Below are 23,776 nucleotides of genomic sequence, written 5' to 3'. Positions count from 1 at the left end.
TATCCCGCCGGTATAATAGCAAAAGCGCCCGAGATCCGCCCACAAAGCTACTTGCGTTTCACGTTTGATACTTGCGTTTCAGATCGTTAAAATAGGGCCCTATTCCTTAGTCGTGCATTTTTACATCCTCATCTCGAAAGAACTATAAGTAAATACATGTATTGTACAATAGGGTTTCACACATATGTCTGTACTTTTCTAGATTACTTTATTTAGATATTAGGCATATTAGAAAAAATATATAATGTGATATGATCGTTATTTTACAGAACTACCAGGTCATACATATTAGGGATCGACTGATACGTTTTTTTCAAGGCAGATACTGATAATAAGTAGTTCATGAAACCGATAACAGATACTTGGAACCAATATGCATTTTTAAGCAATTATTTAATAAATGAGAAACTTTCAACAAAATAACAGTAAATTATAGTCGGATAGCATTGTGGGTGGGACATTAAGTTAGACTCAGTGGTAAAGTGGAACTCAGTGGAACGCGAAGGATATAGACTAGTCCCTACATTACAGAAGAGTCCCTCCATACAGTATACTCCTGACTTACCAAAGAAGCACTCCTTGGTATTATATTTAGCCAGCTGACTGTCCCACAATGTGTTGTTTACCATATAGAAGTGGAACTGCATTGTTGTTGTCAAGCTAGCCCACCACTGTTCACCTTGTATGCCCCGTTACAGCCTTGTGACTCCTATCACTCACTGCACCTACAGTCCTTGCTGGTGTTGACACAATAACACAATCCAATGCTACGTCAATAGTGTTGCGAAAGACTGAACACTGAAAACAGACTTTTGCAAACTGTCAAGAGTTTTACCAACTTTGACTAGCCTAAATTAAATCCATGAGATTAATTCCCACTTCAAAAGTTGTGTCCTGAGGGTGTATGTGCAGACTGGACATAAATACACAAAGTCTGTATCTTAGACGGCATGTACTACAAACTTTAGAATCAAATCACTGAAAACATCACAAAAGCATCAAACACTCCTGATTTTTAACAGGACACCAGTGCAGGAGCATAAATGTTTTTTTTTCTTGTTTACCAAATGCACTGCAGTCATATTCATATTCAACGTTTTAATCTATGAAACACTGGTACTCATGTCAAATGTCATTGCAACAACAGTTGTTGCATCGTCAACCCATCCCAAATATCTGTTTTTCTTTTTTCCCCTTTGTGTTTTACTTTGCTTTTTCTCTCTGCCTCCCTTTTCACTAATTTCACTCGCCATCCATAGCTATAAACACATTTGTCCATGTTGCTTCTGAGAGCTATGCAGATACGGCTACAAGTGCCATCTAATGTCAACAGATGAAACATTTAGGAAGAGGGATAATCAGGCCAGAGGAGGTCTGTTTTTGCTGATGCTGATGTTATTTCCCTCGCCGAAGCTGTGAGCAGTGCAGCAGCTGAGTTACATCTCGTTGTGTTAAAATTTATAAACCCTCCACATAGCATGTCAACAATTTGTCCCATCGGGCAGACCATTCAGACCCCATCACCACGCAGTGTCTGAAAGAAACATTCACTAAAGCATATTTGGCATTGTTTTCTTACTGAAGGAGAATAGTTTGTTTTTCTTTTTCCACACAAATGACATGTATATAATTCAGAAAATGCATCAAAATACAGCAAAGACTGTTTAAAAGGAGTAAATCTATTCAAGCTCTAAAACATAATTAGTCATTATAGGACCAGCCTGTAATGGCCAATTCAATGCTGCATTGCACCTGTAAAAGGTTATTGGAGGGGTGCTTGTTGCCCTAGATAAAAACATGCATGCAACATTTTGGGTTCTTTATTGATTCACGTAACCCGTCATATGCTTGGAAGCTGGCATAAAAACAAGATCTTTCCACTCAAGCTACAACTTCTGTGCTTAATAAAGTGAAGCAAATGTGGAGGTGCCTAAAACCTGCAATCTATCTAATTTCCAGCAAGGGGCGACTCCACTGTCTCAGAAAAAAAGTCAGTTTCTATAGAAGTCTATGGGAAAATCACTTAAAAAACGGAAAAACTTCTGCCTTGATTTACTACCTCAAACATTTTCCTAACGAGTTGATGGCCTCAATCGCTAGTTTCAAGTCTTTTTCAATACAGCATGATGTTGATTTGTAAAGTATATTCCTATTTATTTAAAAAAATAAACGATACAGCAGAGGAATCTTTAGGGGTGTGGCTACACGTCGACCTGTCAATCATGCTAGAAGCTTAGCAATGCTTATCCATCGCCCTGATTGAAAGAGCTGTTAACTTGTTTTTGGGCGTTGTCCATGTTTTTATCTTAAATTTTGACCCTCTCACTGTGTGTTTTCACTTTATCAAAGTTAATTGGAAATACTTTGGTCGCTTAGAAATGTCTTGTTCAGCATTCTGCCAACCCAGCTAACTAGCTAGCGCTAGCGTTAGCTGGTAACTTTGGAGAAAGTCTGCCAATTTTTAACCAGCTCTGCGTACTGAAGTACATGCTGCATTTACCCGTCAGTAGTCTGTAGTCTTCTGGGATTGTTCCTATGCTGCTGGAAATTCCACCTGATGTCTCTCATTTAGGCAAAATGCCCGTTGCCTTGGGCTTCTAGCTAGACTATCTGTCCAATCTGAGTTTTCTGTTGCACGACTAAAACAACCTTTGAATGTACACGTTCTACCAAAACAAGTTCCTTCCCGAGGCTATTTTGCAGAGGCGCCATTGGCTATGTACAGTGCTTAGCGTCGCCCAAGACGATTGTGATTGGTTTAAAGAAATGCCAATAAACCAGAGCATGTTTTTTTTTCCCATCCCGGAATGCTATGTGGACTCACCAGACCCTCTTTAGCAGCGCTGTGGAGGTAGGTCTGGCAAAGGGAGATTAACCCGCCAGTAAAGCTCACGTCAGAAGCATTGAAAATCAGCGACTTTCACGCTTTAGTGCCATTAAAACCATACACAACACCGGCTTAGCCACGTCACCCTGCCCAGCTCCGCCCTTTTGTCCAAATATGGTCACTACTGACTCCAAATACCAAGATGGTGATGACCAAAATGCAAAGTCCTGGTTTCAAAACAGCAGTCCACAGATCAATGAGCACGTCACCGATGCTACGTCAACTATTTTTACAGTCTATGTTCCCACTTCATCTTACCTAATGCTAACAAAGGAGGATTTAACTTTGCTTTTAATGCTTGTAATTGTGAAAATATCAACCCTGTCCCCTAAAATATTTGGTTTTCAAACAACTAAACTGCATTCTCAAATACGTTTCAAGAGAAAAGTATTTTCTCCTGGATTACATTTAATTCAACAAGTCCTCATACCAGCAAACACACATGAAAACGCTCACAGTTTAAAACACATGGTTAACATGGTTGAATTGAAACAGAACTACATGATTTAGGAAAATATCATGGTTTGGGTTAAAATAAATGTATGTTTGTTACGTAGGTTTGTAATTTAAGTACGTTACGTAAGTTAATTTACATACGTAGGTTAAAACAGGTCAACATTGACACAAACAGCGGTCTCCTCGGTGAAAGTCCAGTGTTTGTTTTAACCAATCCATCCACACTGACCTCCTGCCTACGTGAACTTTGATTAGAAATGTATTTGTGATAGGCCTATGTGTCAAAAACAAACCAGGACAAAATATGTTTTTGAGAATGCAGTTTAGTGGTATGGGAACGTGATTTTGAGGAGCCAGGGCTGCAAATATTGGTCAACAAACAAGAGATTATAATTAAATCAGAAGAGGTATAAGTTTCGAGGAAAAAACACCAAATCTCTAATAATAATGCATGAGAACGTTCATATTTAACCCTTGTGTCGTCTTCCCGTCAACCTTTCGACGCCTTCTTTTCACAGTTTGTTTTTGCTTTTTCCAACGTTTTAAATTGTTAAATTTTTCTTCTACACATTTTCAGCGCTTATTTCTATGCCCCATATTTTCTGATATAAAACAAAAATTGAAAACGGGTCAATGTCAACACAAGGGTTAAAAATATATATATAAAAAAACTCAGCTGTGTCCTTCAATCAGTAGCCTATTTATACCAATGATTTCCACATAGCTAAAAAAAACACCCCATACTGCAACAAAAGGTACTCTACTAAAGCCCACCCAGGTCAGTTTACAACAGTGCAGAAAGTAACCTCCTTCAAAACTTCATGTAGCTCTCTTGTGACTTTCTGTCTGCTTTTCTTTTCTCTTCTCACTCAGTCCAGCCTCTTCTCTGCCCCTTAAAGGCCAGTCAAACTTCGGTGCTGCGTTTGTTTGGCTTCCCTCCTATGATAAATCTGATGTTCCAGTTTGCAAAAACCTACACAGCCAATGAGCTGCTAAAACAAGATCACCTGACTGGGGAGGAGTCAAGAGTAACATGTCCAGTGGTATCAAGAATTACTATGTACTAAATACTATGCATTAATTTTAGGTCAGCTTGGCCTACCAGTTTGTGTGCGTGTTACTGTTTGCCAGTGGTGGAATGTAACGAAGTACAAATACTTCGTTACTGCACTTAAGTACATTTTTCACGTATCTGTACTTTACTTAGGTATAATCAATAGTGCGTACTTTTGACTTTTACTTTGTTACATTTTGCAGCAATTATCTATATTTTCTACTCGACTACATTTCTACAACGTTCCATTACATTCCGCTGCTCCCAATACTCTGCTTGGTCATATGTGAAGCATCCGTTCACATAGGGTTAATATACAACCCGTATATTTATCTTAAAAACAATCCCGGTCCTCCTCAGCTGTGAAGCCACCACGTACTTGTTGTCCAAGCCCGTGTGTTCTCGCTAGATAAATGTGTGCAGCATTCACTGTCCCGTGGGAAATAATGCAAAGTTCAGCTTCAGATCACCCTGATGGATAACCAGAATTGTAAGTCAGAATTTAAACTGAGCCACAGATAGTAAACCCAATTACATTAACCTAAAACTAACTTAATTAAAATGCCACAGCCCGTACTGTTGCTTTTTATATATATATATATAAGAAAATAGACATTAAGAGAATAAATCGTTATGCAAGTACTTTTAATTTTAATACTTAAAGTACATTTAAAATTAGGTACTTTTTACTTTTACTTAAGTAGTGTTGTCATTGTGGTACTTCTACTTTTACTAAAGTAAATATGTCTCTGGTTATTTGTACTTTTACTTAAGTACTGAGATTCAGTACTTCCTCCGCCACTACTGTTTGTGAGGCTTTCAGTAAAATAGAGCATGAGGTGGACTTATCAATGTATTGATTAACCTGCACCAGTACCATTAAATAGAATCACCATGATTGAGCATTATGTCACTACAACACTGAGACTGAGTCTGAGAATTAATTACCATCTGGTGGCCTTGACCAGAATGTGCCATTTTACACAATCTGAGAAATGTTTTCAGAAACCACAGGCTGACAAAACTTACTTTTATTATTGTGGATTTTGTTTAGAAGAAAAGGGCTGAAGTTGCTGAACAACAAATTAGATAAAATCAGCATAGCGTGGGCTCCTTTTTTCTCCTTTGTCTCAATAACTGCTCTATTACAATAAATGGTGGTTTGTGTACAGAAACATTGAGTGATACATCCACTTTTAACAATATAATCTACCACATAGGGGAACATTTCTACTGCTTAATTAGTATTAGTATTAGTGTGAAAATTATGTGGGAAGAAGAAAAAAAATCTCTCAGGAAGCCCACTCTGATCCAAAAGGGACATTGCTACACTTCAAATATTTATCAAAATACATGCCTAGCAGAGTGGATAAGATGATCAGTCTTACCGGTAAGCTTCTTTGCCAGTATCAATATCATAAAGGAACTAAAGGAGTGTTTGGCATTCTTGTTTGACTGGTGCCTTTTATATCCCATGTTTACAGAGTGGCCACGCGCTGCTGAAGTGGTTTGAACTTGTCGACAGGGAAGCATAAAGGTTAAAGAGATAGTCCCTAAACTGAGGACCTGAGTTCAAACACCACCATACCAGCAGGCATCAACACTACAGAAGTGTCCCTGAACTAAAACACCCAGACCCCTACCAGCTGCAGGGCTGCTGCTCCACAGCTGACCCTGACCTCTGACCTCCCAGTGGAGGTGGCAAGAGAAAAGAGGATTTCACAGGGATCCATAAAGTTACACCGTTGTCTGAAAGAGGACTCTCTTTGTTTAAATCGCCATCTGCTTACAAAGAAGTTGACTTTTGTTTCATCTACACTGACTATGTAAATTTAGTGTTTTGAGATTTTGCTGAGAAGATGCACAACAGGTAGAGATGCTCAGTCCAGTAAAAAAGGGGGCCAACAATAAATTAGGCTTGCCGCGGAAGCCGGTGTTGCACAGTGTCTGGGCTTAAAGAGGAGAAAGACAAGCCTCCTCTTCCTCTCTGCTCCCTCAGGTGGGTATAGTTTGTCTTCAAAGCTCAGCAGAAACTCAGTACAGCCCAGTCCTGTATAAGGCTCAGTATAGGAAATGGAAATCTGTTACTAGAGGGGCTCACTCTATAGGCGGCACAACAGGGCGCATGGCCTACTTTTACCACTAGCTGCCTCATAGTGGGCCCCACAAACAGCTAACCGCCATAAACTCCAGTCCAGTACAATACAACAAAGCGGCAGCCAGGCACAGTCAAAATCCCACCACTCGAAAACCAAACGGCCACTCCTTATTTTTCCTACGCAGACACTTCTGGCTCTGTCATTTTTGGATTGGACTTGTGTATTGATACTGCACAGTAAAATGAGTGGAATTCTGTTTGACCAATTTAATAAAGGTCATTCCCCAGGTATTTGATTTCTGTTTGGCTCCATAAATCCTGATCAAAGGTAATTTAAGAAATCACAGAGGAGTAGCGGCATGTGAACCCAAACAACCTGCTTTGGGCCTAAACATCAATGTGGGACAAAAAGATCAAAGCCAGTGTTTTTTTTTTCCTCTAAGTTGGTACCCAACAGTGGGCTATGGAAAGATTAAAACGGGTCCACAGGTAAAGCCGTCCACCCAGTCCAGCTAATCTCAGGTGGGCTGAACATAATATTCCAATTTGCATATAGTTTAACAATCTAGGCTACTAATTTCTATTCCCAGCCCCATTCATACCAATGAAGGAATGCTAAATTCAACAGCACCACAAACCCCATCATTCAACACCCTTTGAAAAAAAAAAACATTATAGGCTAACCTTCATTATGGTAAAAAAAGAAGAAAAAAAAATGATTGCAGGACTACAATATTGTAGCTAGAAGTACCAAATAAACTAGCTAATGTTTTTGCTAAAGCTTGAGTGATTATGCAACAAAAATGTTACTGCAAACTGTACTGGTTAAAACAATATAAACTGTAGATACTTTTACATAATCAAACAACATTATAAGGACTGTAACATGAAGTGAACATGTTAGGAATGTATGGAAACGTGCAAATATTTATGCAGAAGAATAAAGTGAGTGCAAACAATTATACAGTAATAGGTTGAGAAGTGCATAAGATAATTCTTTCTTTTTTTTTATCTATAACATACACAGACAAATAGTAATTGCATAATGTAGCCTAAACGGATTGTAAATCAGAAGGCAGCAAAACACAACATGAATGTCAGTGTCAATAGGCTACACTGTGCTTCAGTACGGTACCATAAGAGAGAGCATGGTCAAACGACATGAAACATGGAGAGAGAGAGACAGAGAAGGGAGAGCTCTGGTTTTATCCAAACAGATGCCTGCACATCCAACTAATGAGCCTGAGGCCATAAAAAGGAAGGGGACCTGAATGTGTGTGTGTGTGTGTGTGTGTGTGTGTGTGTGTCAAGTACAGTATGTGTGATAGATAATTGAGAGTCCCAATTGGCTGCAGAAGTATGCTACACAAAGGGACTGATGTGATTGGTTGGTACGTGGCGCACCCCCTGACACATGCACAAATACACACACATACACAGACTCACAAATTAGTGGTGTTGGATTCAACCAATTCAGAGTCTCACACAACTATCCACATCTAATCAAACCCTTTGAAATAGACTTCAGTGAGATCTTGGTCTGCAATCTAAACAACATATTTCAAATCAATCAGATGCTACTATATATTTTTTTTCTAATCTATTCAAAAATAAAAACTGAAAGAAAAATGTCTCTTAAAAATGCTCAAAAATACCGGGCTTTGAGGACATCTCTGATCATTAAGATATATATTGGATCAAACTGGCCAGGTGAGGACCACGGACACACGGACACACAGACACACACACACACACACACACACACACCATTTGCAGTGCATTCCCACACTTATACAAACAAATGTAAATGTAATCTTTCCTGCCATGAAACTGGTAAAACTATGAGTAATCCAACTCTATTTCATTCATCTAACTCCCAAGTGATTGCATATAACATTTAAATGTGGTGTCTGATCAGATGAAAATTCCATCTATTTAAGACAGTATTTAAATCTGTTTTGACCAAGGCCTGGCATCCTCTCCTGCAGCCAATCCACAACAGCAGCTTTGAACTTTAAACCTTGTTTTCTCTGCCGAGGACGAAAACGAACAGGCCGTCAGGCTGTTGGCAGGCTGACAAGGAGACAGAAGAGGGAGGAGCGAGAGGAAGAGAGGGAGAGACAGAGAGGAGCTTGTAAAGAAAGGAATGAAGTAATGAAAAAAAATAAGGCGGGAACTGAGGAATGAAAGGAGAAAGTGAAAGAGAGAAGGATTGAAAGGGTAAGAGAGGGGGGAAAAACAGGGAAAGAGGCTGGTGAAGGAAACAAGAAATTTGGCAAAAAAGATAGCAAGGACAAGTTGTTGAAAAAATGCATAAGAAAAAAGGTATAAGAAAATAAAGAGGAAAGCAAGTGAGAATGACGGCAAGAAAAGGATAAACTCTTTCCATTACACACTACATTTCTTATAGTGCCAACCTCGGGCCAAAATGTCACGGTTTGCACAGAACTTGCACTTTTTTCAAATGTGATATGCCCAGCGCTGTTTCTGACAGCTTAATCGTCATGGCTTAAGAACTGAGGCTGTAATGCACGGAGTACAAAGTATACACACTGAGTGAGAGGCGTATTCCTAGCACAGAGCCCATTCATGTTCAAAGTGTACCTCATTTTGTTGTGTTTTGTCAGTGTTAACAGAACCTAGAGGCATGTGAAGTGTACAATGAAGCGTTCTGGGCAGAGGTCCAACCAGAGGAGAGTTTAGATAATACCGTAGAGAGTAGGTTAGAAAGCCGACAGCCCTACCTGCTTACATTATTTGTAGTATATGCTTACACTGTCTTTTATATATGTAAAATGTCCAAAACAAATAAATAGTTTGGCAAGACTGAGAAAAATCCCTCTCTCAGTCTCTCTACATGCACGCACAGATGAGCTGAAGCTCACTCATCGTGGCTGATCAATACATTCTTGTCAATTGCTGACCTAGAATATGTGAATAAGGGCAAAAGGACACCAGCTGTCAAAATGTGAAAATCCAGCCACAGCATGTGCAACTGAGCCACACACACACACACACACACTGTTAAAAAAAAAAAAAAAAAAAAAAAAAAAATTTTTTAATTTTTTTTTTTTCTAAGCTTTTATAACCTTTTTTTCTTTTTTTTTTTTTTTTTTTTTTTTTTTTTTTTTTTTTTATATATTATATTTTTTTTTTTTATTTTTATAATTTTAAAAAACATTTTGTCATGTTCCAGGTTTCATTCGTTCAGACTTCAAGTAGGGTGATTGACTTTTCCTCTAATCCAACAACACAGCGATGTTAAAAAATATGTAATGTCGTATCATTGTAGGGTTAGTCTCGCTTTGCCAGACCCTCCTCCGCAGCGCTGTCTGGCTAGTCCCCACAGCATTCCGGGATGGTAGAAAACATGCTCTGTTTTTTTTTAAACCAATCACAATCATACTGGGCGGTGCTAAGCGCTGCAATGAGCCTCGGGAAGGAACCTTTTGGTGGAACATGTGTACATTCAAAAGTTGTTTTAGTCGTGCAACAGAAAACTCAGATTGGACATAAAGTCTAGCTAGCTGTCTGGATTTGCCATGCAGAGATCTGAGGAGGCAGTTAACCATAGTCCTCATAAATCGATCGGAGTTGAAAATTACACCAAAGAAAGCAGGAGGTAACGGGACATCCGAAAATGGACATCCGAAAAGAGTGACATCCGGCGAAATTTACGGCAGCAGCGGAGCAATGCCGGAAGTGGAAGGTCGTGGATATAGACTATTGTAGGGTGAATATAAGTATCTAGCAGTTGGTTTGCTAGATCACTAAGCTAAAATGCTAAATGTTAACAGTTTTACTTACAAACCTCACAGAGGAGCCAATGTCCAGTTGTTGAGTAGGGAAAAAAATCATCACACAGCCGCTGGGTGTTTGATTTTAGCATGGAAACAATGACTGTCTGATTTTGAAGATGCCTCTGACTTCACTCAGAGGTGGACCAAGTAAAACAAATGACTCATTCATACAGGCTGTAATTCAGGACAGATCTCCAATGACACACAGCACGCTGGTAATATCAGATTTGTATATGTCCACATACAGTAGGGGATACACAACATTAAAACCACATCTACATTCAATTAATTAATTAAAATTCAACATCAAATATGCCTTGTCTTTGCTTCTTAGAAGGCCACATTCCCATCACAACAAATATTGCTTAAGCACACATTTAACTTCAAGCTAAATATGTTGTGACAACATTAAAGATAAATTACCAGTTGTTTTCTCTAAATATTTCACCGAGTTCAGCTCCGACTCGTTAGGCAACGGTCGCAACAGCCTCATTTGTGCAAGAAAAGAAGCTACCTGAGCATTCACATAGTGTGTGTGTGTGTGTGTGTGTGTGTGTGTGTGTGTGTGTGTGTGTGTGTGTGTGTGTGTGTGTGTGTGTGTGTGTGTGTGTGTGTGTGTGTGTGTAGCTCAGCAAAAGCAACTGGATGCTTGTATTAATCTTTTCATGACGAACAACCACCAACAACAAACCACGCAAAGTAATGTAAATGACTCTAACTACACTCTATTACTCCAATTAGAATCTCAGCACCAGTCTCAGGACAACACACACTTAATAGCAAACTTAACATGCTCAATCAATTTATTCGTAGGGGACTTCATAAAACCCATCAAGAGTACCACATATTGTACCATTGCGCTGACAGCTAACCGTGAATGCCCATCAAATTAGCCAAAAGGTGTCTACAAACTGCTTGATTAGAAAAAAAATATCCATATTTAACTTAAAATTGTCACACAAAAATGGAGAAAAGAATAGACAATAGTACAATTGTGACTGTACCAGTGTAGACCTGACAGATTCTGAACATTGAGTCCAAAACAAAGTAAATGAAGTGTTTTCGGTTTGTTTGTTTGTTTGTAGCCACCTCCAATTTATTTGTTTTGTTTGTCTGGTTTCTCGTCTGGTTTTGTTTCTTCAAAATGCATGCTGATTTAATTGCAAAACAAAGCTATCATACCACAACATGGCCATTAAAGTACACAAAATGCAATTGCTGGAATATCCTGTCATGAGTCATACATTACTCATGAAGCACAGGTTTACGACTCCATTATTAAAAACAAGACTTTTTTTTTTCTTAACATACCATTTGGACTACTTCTATTCTTATATTGCAGGTGGCATCCCAATGTCTTTCCTAGAATGAAAACCATGTTGTATATATGCATGCATACATTTGTTACATTACCAAACTATGAATCATAACAGCGACCTAATGCAAATTAACACTGACATTGACACACTTTTAGCTTCCTTTTGGTGGAAACTCTGAGGAATACACAGACTTGCTAGGAATAAATAACAAAAGATAAATAATATTTGATGTAAAGGAAACAATATGACGCCCAGCAGCATTGGCAGCTTCTACTGACCTTTTACTACTATGAGAGAGCTTCCTCCATTATTCTCCCAGCAGCCAAACACAGTAGCTTACAGGCCACACTCCTCCACACAAAATCACACAAGTAGCCAGACCTTACTCCCAAGCGCTGTGGAGATAGGTCTGGCAATGCGAGACTAGTGTTGACGAGGAATGGGGGCAAAGGGCCAAGAAGGTGAAACCTGAAAGTTAATGGTTAACCTGATAATTGGGGTCAGCAGGCTGGGGGCAAACTTCACAAATATAGCACAAGCCACCATTGACATGAGTAAAGGGCTTAAGGAAGGGAATGAGAGGGGGAGGGGGGGAAAGTGGAACAGGAAAAATAATGTAGAAGGTTAAGAGTAATGAAAAAAGAAATAAAAAGAATATAATACCTGAAAAGGAGGGCGGGTCAAAAATGTCAATAAGGGTGCATAAACAAGGAAAGGAGAGAGAGAGAAATGAGGACGTAAAAAAAAAAGAAGAAAAAAAAGTAGGATTCCCTGAACTTTGAGGGAACCTGACATGAAATAACCTCTGGACAAACAGCCCTACACTTTGACTTGCACAATAATCTCAGTAAATACACCACTACTCTGTATGATGCCATTAACTCAAGGGAGCGTGATAAAAAAAAAGGTTATTAATGTTCAATGAGACCGTTGGCAACTTCGTTTTACAACCCATAATTTGGTTAATTTTCCAAGAATGTAAAATTAGAAAAATGTGTGAGACATCAACACAATGGTTCAATTCAGATGCTTAGACGCAGATGGAGGTCTTTGATGTAGCATTTATTGCAGCCATTTTTATTTTTATTTTAGGTAAATAAGCTAACAACTGCTGCATCTTGGCAATACCACACCCCATTTATTGAAGCCAGAAGTGAATGCCAGTTTATAATGATTGGTAATAAAACTGGACACTCACCTTTGTTTGATCTCCACTGGACATAAACATCATACCAACCTAAAAAAAAACAACGACGTACACATAACTTGGTCTAACATGAGATTTTATGATGTTACAAAATCAAATTAAACTTCCAGATAGGGCTGTGCAATTATTCAAAATGTAATCGTGATTATGATTTCAGCTCCCAATGATCACAAAAACAGAATAATTGAGAAAATTACGTTTTGCAAGTAAACCCTTTCTTTTTCTTGTGTTCTGAATGAAAAAATAAAGTTTAAATAGGAAAAGTATTAAGGCAAATTTCACAGTTGTATGTGTTTATTTTACGGTTTAATTTATTTAACTTTTGATTTCAATATTGACTGAAATAATCGTGATTATATATTTTTTCTATAATCGAGCAGCCCTACTTCAAGAGTGTATTTTGGTTAGCAAAAGTTCCCATCTTTGTTGATCAAAGTTATTTTCACAAGTCTCTGGGTAAATGAAGCTCTCTTCCATGAGTGCATAACACTAATTCCGGATCAAACAGGATTCCCTATTAGTAGACTATAGCCCTTTTCTCACATGAAGTCCGGACAATGTCCGACAAATCAGGTCGAATCATTGTCGAAGCCGCCCTTTCACACAGATTGTCCAGGTCAGACATGTTTTCACTTACTGGAAATAATCTGTTTGGTTTAGGCGAGGGGTGGCGCCTGGGTAAAGCGCGCAGGAGGCAGGACATGACGCGGATTACACTGCGGCCAACGAGCTGTTCGTAATTTGGTCATAAACATCCGACTATTTTTCCGTTCTTGTGAATTTGTCTGACAATTTCAGTGTCACCAACAAAAAGTTCCCAAATCTCATCATCTCCCCAGTAAGACATTTTCGTTGAGTCTCTTCGTGTTCATTACCCTTCTTCTTCACCCTGTGACGCTTGATAAATCAACCACTTGCTCGCTGCAAATTCTCCGGACAATGACCTTCTGTGGGTGCCTGGGTAGCTCACCTGGTAGATCAGGCGCCCATAGAGGTTTACTCCTCAATGCAGGGCGGTGTCAAACCTGCGGCCCTTTGCTGCATGTCATTCCCCCTCTCTCCCCTTTCATGTCTTCAGCTGTCCTATATAAATGAAGGCCTAAAATGCGTAAAAAAATAATAATAAAAACAATGGCCTTCTCTTTTCACACTTTGGACATTGCACGGTCTTTGTACTAGGGAGCTGGCAGGGTAAAGTGTGTTCAATGTCTGGTCCAACTGATTCAGAAATTTGCACATACAGCTCCTCAGGTGCGTAAATGATTTAAAGCAATAATAAGTGATAACAAAAAATTGGTCAGTGCAGCTTTAAAGCATTATTTATTGTGTTAAGCCAAACTTAACCCTAGTCCAAGCCTTGCTGCTTTGGATCACAAGTGTCACGCAGTGCCATGCCAACGTTAGATCAATCTGATACTGAGAAATGACCTGTGAACAGCAGCAATAACAGAATGCCAACATGAGACTACCTCTGACCAGTTGAATAATAATAAGGTAGATAAGTCTGGTAAGTCCTTTAGGTCGGTAAAATTGGCCTATAAGCTAAGGGTGCAGGCCACATGACATTGGAATGCTATAGGGCAATGAACTTTAGATGAATTTCTTAAGCCTCAAACAGCCTGAGGAACTCCATGCCAAGATTTGCTATTTTAAATTAATACATACTGAAGATAAAAGGAGATGTGGAAGATGACATAATTGAGAGTTATAACCCTGGATATATTACGCACAACTAATGGCAATGGACCAATTTCACCAGAACGTTCTGGCGCATCTACCTCAACAACTCCCGAATTTACTTTGGTGTAAATAAAAACATTTCAAAGGTTTTTAAAGTCCAACCATCACATTTGACAGGGCCTAGAGCTGCATATTAGCAGCGTTTCCCTTACAATATAAATAAGTGAATATATGGACAGCTCACCCAAGACCTCCCACAGTGAATAATGGTATGAAATCATGCCAGATGCAATGATGTACTAGTCTGATAGAAATATATTTTTATTATGCATTATGGTATAGTGACACTGTGTATTTAATAAGTATACACTGCACAATGTGTACAAAGCTAGTGAATCAGTTAATGAAAGGGTTAAGTAATCCAGTGAGTGTGTTTTTTTTTAGGAAATCTAAGTACTATATTTATACATTAAAGTGGCTTTTGACGGAGAGGGTGAGACAGCATGTAAGATTTAAAGTTTTGTTAAAGAAAAGCTGACACCTAAAAATCTCTATCTAAATGGTTATTCATTTATTGACTTTAACACATTTACTTTAAAAGGTGCTCATGTTTAAGAGGATGACATTTTTTAAATATTGAGCCATAAACCTAAAGTAACCCCTTTTCCTACATGGATATAGTGGTTATAGTGTTGCAAAATCAAACCCAATTTGCTGACCAAACTTGCAGCAAAGTCTACAAAGCCAGAGTCCCTGTGAAATCATCACCTCGCTGCAGTCCCCAAAAAGTTTAAAAAGAAAAAACGAAAAAAAAGTAAGGCCTTCTTTGCCCTCTGCCAAATCTCTATGTCACAGGGGAAAAAAAGGCAACAGTCCAAAACTAACATATTAGCTCACTGAAATGTAAGGTGCTTAATGTGGCCAGACAGCACTCACAGGGAACCTTTTCTCACTTCACAGGCAGAGCGACACTCTTTTTAGTATCCAAAACAAAACTCATCAGAAAATAGTTTCCTTTCATTGATATCAAATGATTATGGCTCCATTAGCTGAGGTTCTGTGGCATACCTAAAATATCTGAAATTTTAGTCTCTTGCTCGGTTAAGGCGAAGCCCTGTAGTGCTATCCCTATAACCCTATTATATACAACCCATCTCTTCCTAAGGGCATCTCTTGCTGTTAAATTCCTTTTAGAAACTAAATTAAAAGGCAAAACATTAGAAACTAAAATAAAGGCAAAACATCTACAGCCAGATGTGGCTGTCTCCAAGTCAATCAACATCCTCTTAAAAGCGACCAATGAGACCAGCTCATGAAGTTTCAGGGATTTCTGTACCTTGTTCCAGGTAGAGGGAGCAGCAAACGTAAACGCCTTTTTCCCCAGTTCAGTTCTAACCTTTGGAACAGACAGAAGGAAAAGATCCTGGGAATGAAGATTATAAGTCCCAATACTATTTACACTGGTATAGGTCAGAAGGTAGGGTGGAAGTAGACCTAAAATAGCCTTGTATATGGGCGCCCGGATAGCTCAGTTGGTAGAGCGGGCGCCCATATATAGAGGTTTACTCCTCGATGCAGCACGCCCGGGTTCAACTCCGACCTATGGCCCTTTGCTGCATGTCGTTCCCCCTCTCTCTCCCCCCTTTCATGTCTTCAGCAGTCCTGTCAAAAAAAAAAGGCCAAAAATGCTTTAAAAAAATAAAAAAATAAAAGCCTTGTATATGAAAATAAGCCAGTGTTTATGTCTCCGTGTTGATAGAGAAGGCCATCTAACACGTTCATACAGTTCCCAATAGTGAGTGAGGGCTTTAAAACCAGTGATGAACCTCAGAGATCCATGGTATACAGTGTCCAGTGCATGTAAACTTTGAGACGAAGCATGCATGTATGGAACATCACCCGAGTCAAGTACAGACATAAAAGTGGCAGCGACCAGCCTCTTTCTAGATTCGAACGAAAGGCAGGATTTGATTCTGAAATAAAAACCTAGTTTAAGTTGTAATCTTTTTGCTAGCTGCTGAATATGATGTGTAAAAGAAAGAGATTCATCAATTAAAATACCAACACATCTGTGCTTAGAAACCCATTCAATCGTTGCCGGTTAGCTCAGTTGGTATAGAGCGGGTGGACATATGCATTGGTTTGTTCCTCGACGCAGATGGTCCAGGGTTAGGGTCCGACCTGTGATGGTTTTCCTGCAGGTCTTCCCCCCCCTCTCTCTCCCCTTTCATATCTCAGCCTTCCTATCTAATCTATTTGCCCAAAAATAAAAAATAAATCTCAATCTTCATACCAGAATTGAAGGCAGGTTTGGTGGTTTGGATTTCGAATTTGAAAAAAGCATGATTTTAAAATAAGTTTTAATCATAAAGATTCTGTTGAAGCGTGTTAAAAGCAAGTTGTAACTGGGAGGGGGCCTGGTCTGGGGTGGGGTGGGTGCTGACACTCTGTGTTCTGTAACAGAGCAGCATTATGTTGATGACCTATCATGACAAAGAATGATCATCGTATGTCTACTGTTATTCTAGAGAGTGTGTCCAACATTGCCCAGTAAAGGACTGATGTTATGCAGAGCCTGGTTGTATTAACATTCCTAATGTTAAAAAAACCAAAACAAAAACGGATGGTGCTCTGAAGTGACGGTACAATCACCTTTAAGAACCACATCGAGGACGCAGTCAGCCTGGTCTTAAGAAAAATGATCACTCTGCTATTGGAATCTAAATAATACAATCTCTATTGAGCACTACTTGCAAGTTTTAGATTACATACAGTAATTAGGACTTACTAGAAGGACCGTTTCATTTTCCATTATTAACTTGGACTTGAGGGAAATCCAACACTGTTCTTTCTAAAGTTGAAAGCTTAGTGCGCTGTGTGTGGGGAAGCCATTTGTGTAGGAACCACTAGCAGCCAAAAGAACAGGATAAGCCCGCCTGGTATGTAACAGTTCATAGCTGCCTTCATCCTCTCTAAAGCAACAGAGGTGAATTCCTGTGTGTATCATTTCCACGTGTTCCAACGGGAGCATGCAATGGATTGAGGAGAGAGTAACACACACAAATGGTGTCAAACTCAGTACTAGTCTAGTCACAACCATATATGTAATAGACAATCCTCTATGAAAACCACACAATCATTTACACACACACGGTATGCTACATGCTAAACCTTTTGATTCCAGTTTCCTGTCATTCTGGGACTTGACACATTGGGCACGGTGATGGCCCAGCACCTTTGTTGAGCAGGTAATGATAGTTTTAATAGCCAAATTAAGCCAAGTATCAGTTTATCTTCCACTGCAGTATTGTGTGGGAGACTCCTCCCAGCCTGTCTAGACTGCCAAGTATGCAGGTGTAAATCAATACAGCCACCCCCACACACACACACACACACACACACACACACACACACATACACACACCCACCAAGTCACCAAGTTTACATTTAAACATCACTGGAATTTGAAGTGCATTTAACAGCATTCTTTCAGCAAGATTTACAACAGCAAAACAAACATTCCGTTCAACAAGAAAATAAACAAATAGATAACACAGGATAGATAGAGACACGAGAGCACTGTCTCATAAAAACTAGGCGATTGTGATAACGGACATGGTTCAGGGTCAGGGTGGGGGTTAGGATATAATAAACTGAAGTGATGGGTCGCGAGTCTGTGCTTGAAAACAGACTCAATTTCAAATTCCCTGATGTGGCTTGGCAAGCTGTTATAAAAGAGAGGAGCTCTGAAGGAGAAGGGCCTGGCACTCAGTGAAGCAGAAGGGTCTCTTACTGAAGGAGTAGAGCCTGACTTTTTCAAGATAAGAGTGTTAAATGTTCCTCCTCATAATTTCAGTTCAAACTGCAGAACCAGACTAGATTTGTTGCCAGTATTAGCGACATTTTGTTTCCAGTTTTATCATCACTGACAGAATTCTGTGATGTAGTTGGTGACAATGGAAGGATAGATAATAATCCCCGTTACAAAATGTAGGCTCCAAAGAACTTTTTTAGGTCAAATCATCAACTGTCAAGAGGTTTGATAAAATCAAAAAAGAAGAATTAACAATAAGCTGCTATGTGGCTACAAATGTAAACAAATATGTTACATATGTACATAAAAAGGTAATTATAGACATAGTAAAGCTTAAAACAGAATGTAGGACATGGACAATTATGCTTTAAATGGGATGCAGGAATGTGGAATGTAGGACACAGAATATAGGTTTTATGATGTGGTTAAAATAGAGGATGGATAGTATGAAGACATGAACCAAGTGTATGTATTACAAGGAAGGAAGCTTCTTTACTATGTTGCAGAAATAAAAGACAGCAAGCTGACTTGACAACATTGATTTGTAACAACAAACTACGCAAGATATCACAGCTAAGTACATGCCTACCTGAGTAGTTTCTAGTGATAGAACCGATTTTATCGGCCGGCCGATATATCGGGCCGATATCTGCATTTTTACGCGTTCGCCGATAGTTTTTTCCCGGCATTATTTACAGACAGGCAACTCTGTGTTGCTGGAGACGCTGCAGTTCACGTGCAGACCACACACTGCCCCTCCCCCACTAGCAGTGCTGGCAGTCTAAAATTACAGATCAAGCACTTTATTTCAATGGCTACTTTTCAGGTTTATTGTTTTCTTAAATTATTTAAATGTGTTGACAAAGGACATTTTGTGATGACCTGATTATATCGGTCTTATAATATGTCAGCAAGCAATGAATCATCAAGGCTGTGTTGTAGATGTTGATGAAAGCCTTTTACCCTTGCAGTTAACCGTATGCAGTGCACCCATCCATATGATGCACACTGCACACATAATTTGGGTGATATGAATGTAAGATGATTGCAGAAGTTGACACTGATCTGTGTTTTTGTTTATTATTTTTAAAGAAATGGCAGAGCAGATCCCAAAAACAAATCCAGTGTGGCAGGGTTTACATTTTTATGATGTAAATTGAGGGAGCAAAAGCAGTATTGGCTCCAAATATCGGCTCAAGAAAATCAGCAATCGGTATCGGCACTAAAAAATCCATATCGGTCGATCCCTAGTAGTTTCTGCACAAAATTTTCCTCAAAATGAATAAAGATGGATAATATAAACAAACAGCTAAATTGATTTGGTTTGTGTTGGACTTCTCATTGTTTATCTTTTGAATGTGCAAATTCTTTTGAAATCTGCTAAACTGTATTTCCCCCTTTGTTTGTAGTTTTCATCTAGGCCTAGGTTTTTAACGTTTTAAAATCGTAATTGTCTCACTGCAAACTGGTTAGTTAGAGAGAAGAGGACAGAAATGCAAGGCTAATTATAAGTTAAAAGCTGTGATACAGAAATCTGCCTTCTTTTAAGGATTTTATTTTTATTTTATTTTTTTAAAGGCGGTGGTAACTATATCCTGATCCAAAGCATAGACTGTATATAAAGACGGACGATGCAGCTCCACTTCCTCCTCCCTTCCTTCCCCATCCGCCGGATTTCACTCTTTTAGGCCAGATATCCGCTGCCTTGGGCTTCCTTTGTGTTGGCATTTTAAACTCTGGTGGATTTATGAGGACTATGGTTAACCTTTTCTCAGATCTCTGCAGGGTAAATCCAGACAGCTAGCTAGACTATCTGTCCAATCTGAGTTTTCTGTTGCACGACTAAACAGCTTTTAAACGTACACATGTTCCACCAAAACAAGTTCCTTTCGAACTTTCTCCGGGGCTTAGCACCGCCCAAGACAATTGTGATTGGTTTCAAGAAATGCCAATAAACCAGAGCACGTTTTCCTCCCATCCCCAAATTCTGTGTGGAGTAGCCACAGAGGGTCTGGCAAAGCGAGACCATCTATTAACTATCTATTAGAGTTTAAAATTTTTAATAGTATTCCTTAAACTATGAAGCCTTTTGTAAAAAATTTAATATATCATGATAATTTAAATGAATGAATCAGAAAACATTTTACAATCACTGCATTACAGTACGTCACTCATGGGGACCGTGAGCCTGAACATGGTTAGTGTGTTCGCCTGGGAAATGCAGAATAATTAATGTTAGTAGTATACTGCTAACAGAAACATAGTACTACAAATAAAGGATGAATGTCATTCTCTACAATGGCTTCCTCTGTACGAGGCCGGCAGATAATCTTAACACGAGTCATGGCAGGAAAGAAGTGGCTGCAGTGCAGCGGCAGGGCTGACATTAACCACTGTGAAAAAGGAGAAACTCTCAGAGTCAGATTAACTGAGTGCAAATGGCCTCTTGAAAGAGATCCTTCAGATCCAAACACAGGCATAAGGTTACAATTCAACACAGAATGCCTATTACCCCACTCAATTCCACCCCATTTGTTTTTTGATTTGGTTCAATACATTCTGCCGCTGATCTAATACTACTTGATTCTTTCCTGTCCAGTGTCAGAGAAGTATTAAAAGGAGGTGTCAAGGATGGTATCTTCAATGCCAGAGTCTGCCAATCAAGCTCAGAAGAACAATAGTCACTACTTTATTCATCACATTTTACACTGTAGATATTTAACTGTTGCCTTATACAGAGTGACAAACGGTGCAGTTGATGTTCATTGTGCTAACCATTAGCATGAGCCAAGTGCTAAGAAAATAAGTTGTATTTGAAAGGGGTCACTTGTAGCAAGGAACCCCCTGAGAATTATTACTCAACTCTGCATGTAGCATCTTTCAGCACACGGTTTCGGTTCGTGGCCCGCAACTTTACTGTTTTGGTTCACTCTTACCGCTCTTATAGGGTCGTTTTCGGGCTCATAAGGCAGCTGTTTTCAAAGAAAAGGCTCTGATAATTTCACAATACATGTTTGGTCTAAAAAAGACAGAAGAGGGTTACATAGGGACAAGTCCATGCAAATGTTTCAAGTTTAACCACAGTCTTCCCCCATTATAAAATTACACCAAATGGAAAAAAACAAAAAACAAATAAGAGACTCTTCCCACCCACTACCTGGCATCCATTTATGAGCGAAAATAACAGTGCTTAGTGGAAAACAACAGTGTCTGACAGAGAAAATGACTCATCTCTCGCTCCATCGCTCCATCCCTCCATCTCTCGCTCTCTCCCTTCCTCTTTTCTAGTTACCAGCTCCAGCACATCCTGTACATACAAATATAGCTGAACTTGAATGAGAACATAGACATCAGTACTGTGGACAACATGTTTACCCCTCTGTTCCCAGAACTTTACCTAAAGCTGCCTTTAAGTTTTCCTTCATAGCTCCTTTAACAGTACCAAGTTCTGAAGACAGGTTTTGCTTTACACATTTTTTGGTATTAAATAAAAACAACCACCTATCTTTAAAGCAGTATTTGTTTGTGGTTATTTTAACAGTGAAGTGGCACTGAATAAGGTGTGTGTGTGTGTGTGTGTGTTTGTGTGTGTGTGTGTGTGTGTGTGTGTGTGTGTGTGTGTGTGTGTGTGTGTGTGTTTACAAGTTCATGTACTGTATGTGTGAGAAGTCCCTGTAGAGAAGCAACCCGACTCCAGCCTTGGCTGGTTTGATAACTTCTACTTTGTCCTTGTCAGCACCCTTGCCTGTTGCCCAACTAAGAAAAAAAAAAGTGACAGAATTGGCATAATTTTCTAGAGATGAAAAAAAGCTGTTAAAAGTATGGAAGAAACAGGATTTGCTCCACATCTTGCAGGGTTACATTTCTAGACACAGGTTTTTCGATCACTCTGGGACTCAGGGCAATATTGATGGAAAACAGGCAGGGAAAATTCATTGTGTGCTTGTAATTCTCTCATGCAAATGTTGACTTCTTTACTGTCAGCAACTTTAACTTAAAGGTCCCATGGCATGAAAATTTCACTTTATGAGGTTTTTAACATTAATATGAGTTCCCCCAGCCTGTCTATGTTCCCCCAGTGGCTAGAAATGGTGATAGGTGTAAACCGAGCCCTGGGTATCCTGCTCTGCCTTTGAGAAAATGAAAGCTCAGATGAGCAGTTTTGGAATCTGCTTGTTATGAGGTCATAACAAGCAAGGTTACCTCCCCTTTCTCTGCTTTGCCCGCCCAGAGAATTTGGCCAACCCATGAGAGAGAGACATCATGGCTTTCAAACAAGCAAAGTGGCAGTTGGTCAAGGCCACACCCCCACCATCCACCTTGCCACTCCCTCTCTCCTCCTCAATAGCTTCAGACACAGAAATGGCACATACTAAGGAAAGCTCATTGTAGGACTGGTTCTAGTGGCTGTAGTTCTGCACCAAAGCTGAATTTCGGGAAAGAGACTTCAGATACAGTATTAGGGGACCACTAAGGTCTATATAAAAGCATCCAAAGAGCACCATGTCATGGGACCTTTAACCCATGGATAGTGCTTAAAGATGCACTATGCAATGTACTAAAATGGCAGTGATACATAACTATCTCCGTCCCCTTTCATGTCTAAGCTCTCCTATCAAATAAATAAATAAATCGTCCAAAATGTTTCATGCAAAGTGAAATTTTATGGTAGGATTGCCTCTATTTTTACTCTAGTTCTCTGTTGTCTTGAAGATATTCAAACAAATGCTTTGTTTTAAAGTAATGATTTCCTGTATATGAAACGTGTCCGGCATCACTGGTAACCGGAATTTCTTTTGATCTTCAAATGTCATTCCTTCATCTGAAAAAAGCCATTGAAGTTGTCCTGACTGCCACTGCTATGGATTGTTTTCTTGATATTTTTGGTATACTTGAAAGCGGATGGAGTGAAAAGTGGAGAGGGGAAAAAAATGTGGCATTACTGACAGTGACACACCCTGAAAGTCATACAAGAGCCTCACCAACCAAAATGTTCACATTTTCACTATTGGAACAGGAACACATAATCACAAGTACAAGCAACTGTCAAAATAGGATTTGTGAATCAAGTCAAGTCTCTGGTGAAGCCATAAAGTACATGATTGTCAAACATGATGGCTGTTTTTTTTAAACAGGCGGTCTGAATCACCACATGTGAAAGCAGAATCTGATTCTGAGTGACAGTTTCAACTCTGCGGTGTACAGAACAACTATAAATAAGTGGGATAAGGGAGGGATCAGGCAGCGCAAAGTGTGCAGACGTTTAGTCGGTTTCCTTCTGCAAATGTGTCCGAATTCATGGATTTGTGTGCGTAATCGCGCGCGTGTGTGTACGTGCATGTTCCAAAAGAAGCTGAGGGCTCTGCATTTCCCAGCCAGGCTCGAGGTCTTCACCAAATCACCACATACACAGAATTGCAGAATACAAAAACCACAACCAACCAACACCATATGTAGAGCA

The 23,776-nt window shown here is 39.4% G+C and overlaps 1 protein-coding gene across 6 annotated transcripts in view; it reads right to left on the bottom strand.

Moving 5' to 3' along the window:
* LOC120558767 (vitamin D3 receptor A) overlaps window positions 1-23,776 on the bottom strand; it is an 83,889-nt gene that overhangs the window by 40,268 nt on the left and 19,845 nt on the right. The window contains exons 1-2 of one of the 6 annotated variants that reach the window (XM_039799990.1): window positions 13,365-13,531; window positions 12,813-12,851 (exon numbers count right to left, since the gene is read on the bottom strand). The exons of 3 other annotated variants lie outside the window; for them this stretch is intronic. In XM_039799990.1, coding sequence (XP_039655924.1) covers window positions 12,813-12,851; window positions 13,365-13,524 — 199 coding nt within the window. In that variant the 5' untranslated portion in view covers window positions 13,525-13,531. Of the gene's footprint in view, window positions 1-11,892; window positions 11,984-12,812; window positions 12,852-13,364; window positions 13,532-23,776 lie in introns of those variants that run through there. 2 more of the 6 variants (XM_039799994.1, XM_039799995.1) reach the window with 2 other exon arrangements.

The sequence above is a fragment of the Perca fluviatilis genome, chromosome 5 (genome assembly GCF_010015445.1).
Source record: "Perca fluviatilis chromosome 5, GENO_Pfluv_1.0, whole genome shotgun sequence".
Classification (NCBI taxonomy): Eukaryota; Metazoa; Chordata; class Actinopteri; order Perciformes; family Percidae; genus Perca; species Perca fluviatilis.
Note: the sequence above shows the minus strand (reverse complement) of the source record. Positions and strands in the feature narration are given on the sequence as shown.